Raw genomic sequence first — 6200 nt, forward strand, 5'->3', positions numbered from 1 at the left:
TAATTATTAGTTTTTCCAGAGTATCAAAAATGGTCAAAAGTGCATAGCACTAGTGTAGGTGAGCTCCATCATGACACTGACATCCAACTGGGTGGGATTCAGCTGCAGGTTAAGGCACCTGAATTTGGAAGTAGCTTCATGTGTGAGAGCTGTGTGAGTGCTCTTGGGACTCACTGGAGCCCAGGGTGACTCAGGGTGATGAGCCACAGAGCCCACACCCAGCTTGTGATTCAGCAGCCTAGATATGGGTACTGATTTCCTTGCCTGTGCCATTGCCCCCAGCTTTTCATGCAGGTCACCTGTGGGCTGGGTTTGCCAGTCTCAGGGGCTGTATTAGATACCCAGCAATGCCTCAAAGGGCTCTAACTATGTTTGGAGAGTGGATCAAGGCTTTCATTAGTCATCAGCTGAATTACTTCCTTGCCCCTGCTGACTGCTTAAGTAGATGTCCACTGACCAGAATGAGAATTTAAGAGCCATCATTAGGTGTCTTCTTCTTGAACTGGCTTCCAGAGCAGCCACATTCTGCTGGGAGTGTAAACATAGATATATATATATATATAAACATGTATATGTATATAAACTAAACACACACACCCAAAAAACCAAACCAACCAAGCAAACAAATAACCCACAACCCCCAAGACCCACCCCCCGCCCCCATAAAAGGAAAAGAAAAAAAAAGAACACAAAACCCCAGCAAAAATGCTGAAGAGTTATTTAAAGTTCTGAATTTATATTCAAAAGTTTTAGCAAGGCAGGTCAAGGTATTCCTGGAATGTTGTTTCCTATTTGAATGAGCATTATTCAGCATGTATAATATATAAGTAGTTGGGTTTTTTCAGATTGCAAAGCACAGTCAGACAACATGGTTCTGTCTGCATCCAGGGGCCTTCAATCGTGCCCTGGCTGGGCTTCCTGGGAGCAGATCATGAGCATGGGCCTGCATTCATCCTGTGCACTGCTCTGTAAATGCTGTTTGTCTTTCTAGTACAAGATTGAACACTCCCAGCTGAGAAGTCGGCAACTTCAGATCTCTGTGTGGCATGCAGGAGCTCTCAAATACAGGGTGTTTTTGGGGCAGGTGGTGATTCCCCTGGCAGCATGGAATTTTGAAGAGGACTCAATGCAGTTTGACTGGTACCCACTGAAACCCAAGGTGATTCTAAGTTTTTGTGCTTAATCATACCTTAAGAGCAAGATGTGGTGAAAGCTGTGAGAAAGATCACCCCTGTGAGATCATTGAGGGGAAGGTGCTGTCAATCCAGCCCATTAGCAAGATGTGTTGGAAACACAAATTGGATGTGAGAATAAGCTGTGAGGATGATTGCAGTAATGCAGACTTCTGTATGTCCCTTTCTTCAGCTTGAGAAGCCTGAAGATGATCTTATCCAGTACAGCACTGAACTCCTCATGTCTGCAAGGCTGTCGGTACCAGCCCAGTATCAAAACATCCAGTTTGAAGGTATAAAATATTTTGGCATCCACAAGTGCTTAACAGTTGCTCTAATGATCTTGGAGGTCTTTTCCAATATAAACGATTCTATGATTCTGTGAATTCCTTGGCTAGAAAAGAATTGAGATCAATGAAGGACTGGCAAAATGGCCATGTAGTGTTCCTATATGGGTTTTTTAACAGCTACAGCAAATGGTGCTTTGTGGTGTTTTATATCTTAGATTGTTTAAAATCAAAACATTTTCAAGCTTTGTATATTTGTTGTTTTTAATGCAAACAAAAGTTGCACATTACAATGGCAGCAGTATGTTGCATCCAGCTGTTTTCCAAACTTGTGTCTGTCATGATGTGTTACCAGTAGAGGTTATTCTGGAGGTGAAACAGCAGTTCTGCTGTCCAAGGCAGAGACTGCCAATTTGGGGAAAATTTGGAAGGTAAGTATCTGCAAAGATACCAGACCAGCACCCTTGGCTTCTTCCAGTGGTCTCATCTTAGGGAGATTGTTTAACTTGAAAGGTGTTAGGTTCAAAATGTGTAGTCAGGATTCAGTTTCTAGTAATGAAAACTTGTAAGGTACACTAAATATTGCTGTAGTATGTCAGAGCAAGAACCTGCTGCTGGAGTGAAGTAAACACTTTGGGAGGGAGGGATAGGAAAAACCTTCTTTTCCTTACCTCCTAGACCTTAGTGAGATGTGCAGACATTCAGAGCTCCAGTAGTGCTCTGTGTCAGGACCACAGCAGCAGGTAGAGACCAAGGGGAAGCTCTAATTAACTGATTTGTTATTTTTGTTCCCTTTTCTTTTCCAAATGACCCCAAAGTTACCAACTCTGTATCTTCTGGTTTTCCTCCCTATGCAGGCCTGTGTTTTGGGTCTCTGCTCTGTGCCTAGAGCTGTGAGTGAAGCAGTACCACACCATGGCTTTGGCTCTTTCCACTGCTTCTGACTGTTCCAGAGAAATGCTTCTGTGTGTACTGCCCTGTATTTGCTTTTCACAAACACAACAGAAAGCTTTGTCTTTGGAACAGGGATCACAAAGCAGCCTGCTACTCACTGCTTGGTTTGCTTTGTGTGTGAATCATTCACTGTACAAACATTCAAATCTTTGAAATGTTCCTAGTCCAGCCTTATGACTCCTTATCTCAGTAGTGCCACTTAAGCATTCCCCTGCTTACTTTTAGCAGCATCTTAAGCTATGAGCTGAGCTAACTGGGCATTTCATGTGGTAAGTGCTCCTTTTTCAGGAAACAAAGACCAAGGAGTTCTCACCTGCCAGCTTCAAGTTATGATATTAGGGGCCAAGAACTTGCCCGTGCTGAGATCTGCTGGAATGCTGAACTCCTTTGTTAAAGGGTATGTCTGAGACCTAGCGCCTCAAATAGAGACTGTCACATGTGTTCCATGCAAGTATACATGTTAACGTGTTTCCAGCAGGAGACTGGCATGGGAAAGTGGCATTGCCCACACTCTTAACCAGACTTCCTGGAAATGGTGACACTTGGGTGTCTGCAGAACAGCAGCAGTTTGCAGGGTAGTGATGGGAAAAAAGGTGCAAATAAAGAGGCTGTTGTTACAGTTTCAGCTGTGCCTTTGCAGAATTAAGTGTTGCTCTGGATACATTGAAAACTTTTATCCTCTTCATTCTTGATGGGAAAGAACTTAATTTTTCTTCAGTGTGCTGAGTAGCTTGTACGTGGGATTGTTTTACTTCCTTGCTGTCAGGCATCAGGTGCCACTGGAAGGATGATACTGGGGTAAACTTACATCTCATAAAGCCATTTCACCTGTTGTGCCCCTCACTTTTGGTGAAATGGGTGGGCATTTCATCTCCTGAAAGTTAGGTTTGAGGCACTACTGGGTAGCAGCACGTGGAGCAAAGACTCCTTCAGCAGTCAGTGACAGCAAAGTCAAAGCAGACTACAAGAGCCTATTGTTTCCTTTAGCCTATTGCTAAAGGCAGGCTGGAAACTGCACTAAAGGCTGGCAGGAAAAGGTGCAGGTCCCAAAATCAACACAAGAGCACCATGTTCTACCTTTCACTAAGGCTGAACTTTTTTGCTATTTAAGGCAAACCAATGGGCTCTAGTTAAACCCTCTAACCTCTGTTTGGTTATCAAAATGGTCTGTTTTCTTGTTGCGAAATCAGTAACCTTGCTGAACTCTTTTCTTTTGGGGGCGGGGGGGAAGTTGTCTTATCCTTCCAGACCAAGCAGAGGTAAAGCAAAAGTCTCCTGTTGTGAAGAAAGAAGCCTGTCCACAGTGGAAACACTTGTTTGTCTTTGATGGTGTGACCCCAGCTCAGCTACAGCGATCATGTCTACACCTGACTGTGTGGCACAAGTCAACTTTCAGCTCAAGTGATCAGTTCCTAGGAGGTGCCAAGCTTGGTGCAAGTGAGTTCTCTGTCACTGAAAGTTGAACGTAATTTGGAGAAAAGTGCATTTAGTTTACATCCCAAGCAATAATAAATTATCCTGTGCAATTTATTATTTACTTTCATGTGCCTACATATGCTGTTCCAGCCTCTGTCCCAAGCAACTTCCAGTCTTGTGCTCTGATCATGCAAGAATTGATACAGGGGCTTCTGTTCAGGTCTGTGCAGAAGATCAAGGTTGTCATTGGAAATTTTCAGGAAAGCATTTGCTGCCATGGTGATTTTTATGGGTCAGAGCCATGCTGAGACAAGCACAGAAATTGTGTGCTCTAACTCACACAGAGCTCTACATATTTTTAAAGACTTATTCCTTTAGTTGTTTTCTATGAATCGGCTTATTTTAAATAACTTCCTATCAAAAGGAAGCAGGAGAATTAATCCTCTCATAGATTCCAACCTTGCTTATGTCTGTGCTTATGACTTTATATCCACAAATCAATCCAATCAATGAAATACAGGAGGTGAAAGTTGCTCCAAAGGGGCTGTTGGATGTTTGAAGTTTTGGGCTCTGCTCTAACCTAAGAGTGAGCTTTCTTTCTCAGGGCTGAGCAATGTCTGAGAAACCCTCTGCTCAATCAATAGGCCCTGTTTCACTGGTAGTTGGGCAGGGAAGCATTGTCCCTTGAAGGCTGCTCAAGAGTCTCCCACCCTTGTTCCCTCTCCCAGTGAGTTACGTGCCCTGGGTTTCTGTATTTGAGAGGAGAGGGTCGGTCAGATGTTGTTTTGGTATCAGTGTGCAGTTTACAGAGTATTATCACTAGTGATAGCTCAATGTCATGCAGGCTTCCTCATGAAGTTGTTTTGCTTATCCTAGCCAGCACTTGCCTTTCTGCTAGAGCAGGGACTATCTGCTTGTAAGTGATCCAAGTCCTAAACATGGAATGAACTGAAGCAGGAGGCTTAGTGCCATTCTGCCGTTATGAGCATGCACACTTGCTCTTCTGCTTTCAGTCATGCAGCCAAAAACTTTTTCTTTGCTGCAGGTTGCACTCTTCAGAAAGTGCTCCCACTTTAACAGGATGTAAATAATAGTTCAAAAGTATAAATCGCATTTATTGCAATTAGCGCCTCGGGAGCTACAGAACAGCTAAAATTACTGTAGAAGTGGGTGAAAGGGTTGGCCAGAAGTTGGGTAAGGCCAAGTGAAAAGTAACTCTAATCTTTCCTTTTACTTTCTTGCAGAGGAATTCTTTGGCTCTATGGACCTTGCTTCTCAGGGAGTGCTCCAATGGCAGGAAGTGCTCCGCAACCCAAACACGTGGATGGACTTCACACTTGTACTGCATTCAAATAAGGAAAACTTTAAATCATGAGAGATTATCGCACAACAACCTTTCCTGTCCCATGTCCGATGTTTTAAACTGAAGTGGTACATATGCATCAGGTCTGGGAAAGGTACGCTGCAATAGCACCTATTCCAGTTTTTTGGGAATAGAATTGTGTTTGAACGTGTGTGACATTCTGAATGTTTTATTTCTTCAGAAGTTAAGGCTTTAGCCTCTATCTCTAGCTGGAGTGTAAGGATAATAATGTTTCTTCAGGAGTGACGGCCTCAGTTTGAGATGCATTATGCTGTCAAAGCAACAGGAGCCAGACGATGTGCAGCTTTCAATTTCCAGGCCTAGCAGAACTGTTACTCTTTAATTTAAGTGACAACTGGGACTACTTCTGAGAAAATAACTGTTACAACAATAAAGTTACATTGTTTCCCTCTTGCATTGATGTTTCAGCCGCAGAATACAAAACCAGCTTATCTTTGCTTGCTGCAAATGGGTGATGCTAACGCCTCTGCTTCAGCATTAACTACACTGCCACTTTATTTCACGTGATCCTAAAAAGCTTTGGCCTGTAGCCAGGTCTCTCAAATGTGTGCTATAGCCTGGTGCTTAGAAAGTTAAATGTATAAATTCCCTGTCAGTAGCAGGGTGGGACTACAGCCAATGGAATAAGGGTGGGTGTAACAAGTCCCTTCTTATCAGCTGCCACTGTAAGACAGAATTAACAACTTCATCCGTAGGGCGAACAGCGCATGACAAAAGTTTAGCTAAGTTTATCATTGCTTCATGTGGACAAGCTTAGGGCCAAACTCCTGTGTCAGTTTGCCTTGCCTTGGCTGTAGCTTTACAGTCAGCAGAAACTTCTTGGGTACAACTGTAACTACTGTTGCTGTGTTTTAGTTTTAGTCCTTACTTGGAGTATTCCCCCTTCCTTTCTTGGTCAGTGTGGCTTTGAAGGATTTGAGATTTAAAAACACAGGGACTTGTAAGCTAAGCTCAGGAACTAAAAGAGCAGAAGCACAACTTATTCAA

General features: G+C 43.2%; 1 protein-coding gene across 2 annotated transcripts in view; it reads left to right on the top strand.

The window, feature by feature from the left end:
* SYTL3 (synaptotagmin like 3) overlaps window positions 1–5698 on the top strand; it is a 33711-nt gene extending 28013 nt beyond the window's left edge. Inside the window, exons 11-15 of one of the 2 annotated variants that reach the window (XM_041469944.1) lie at window positions 992–1159; window positions 1366–1465; window positions 2702–2810; window positions 3645–3850; window positions 5074–5698. In XM_041469944.1, coding sequence (XP_041325878.1) covers window positions 992–1159; window positions 1366–1465; window positions 2702–2810; window positions 3645–3850; window positions 5074–5204 — 714 coding nt within the window. In that variant the 3' untranslated portion in view covers window positions 5205–5698. The remainder of the gene's footprint in view (window positions 1–991; window positions 1160–1365; window positions 1466–2701; window positions 2811–3644; window positions 3851–5073) is intronic. The other variant, XM_041469943.1, reaches the window with a different exon arrangement.
* Window positions 5699–6200: the final 502 nt, after the last annotated feature.

Source organism: Pyrgilauda ruficollis, unplaced genomic scaffold (genome assembly GCF_017590135.1).
Source record: "Pyrgilauda ruficollis isolate IOZ18807 unplaced genomic scaffold, ASM1759013v1 scaffold24, whole genome shotgun sequence".
NCBI classification, from domain to species: domain Eukaryota; kingdom Metazoa; phylum Chordata; class Aves; order Passeriformes; family Passeridae; genus Pyrgilauda; species Pyrgilauda ruficollis.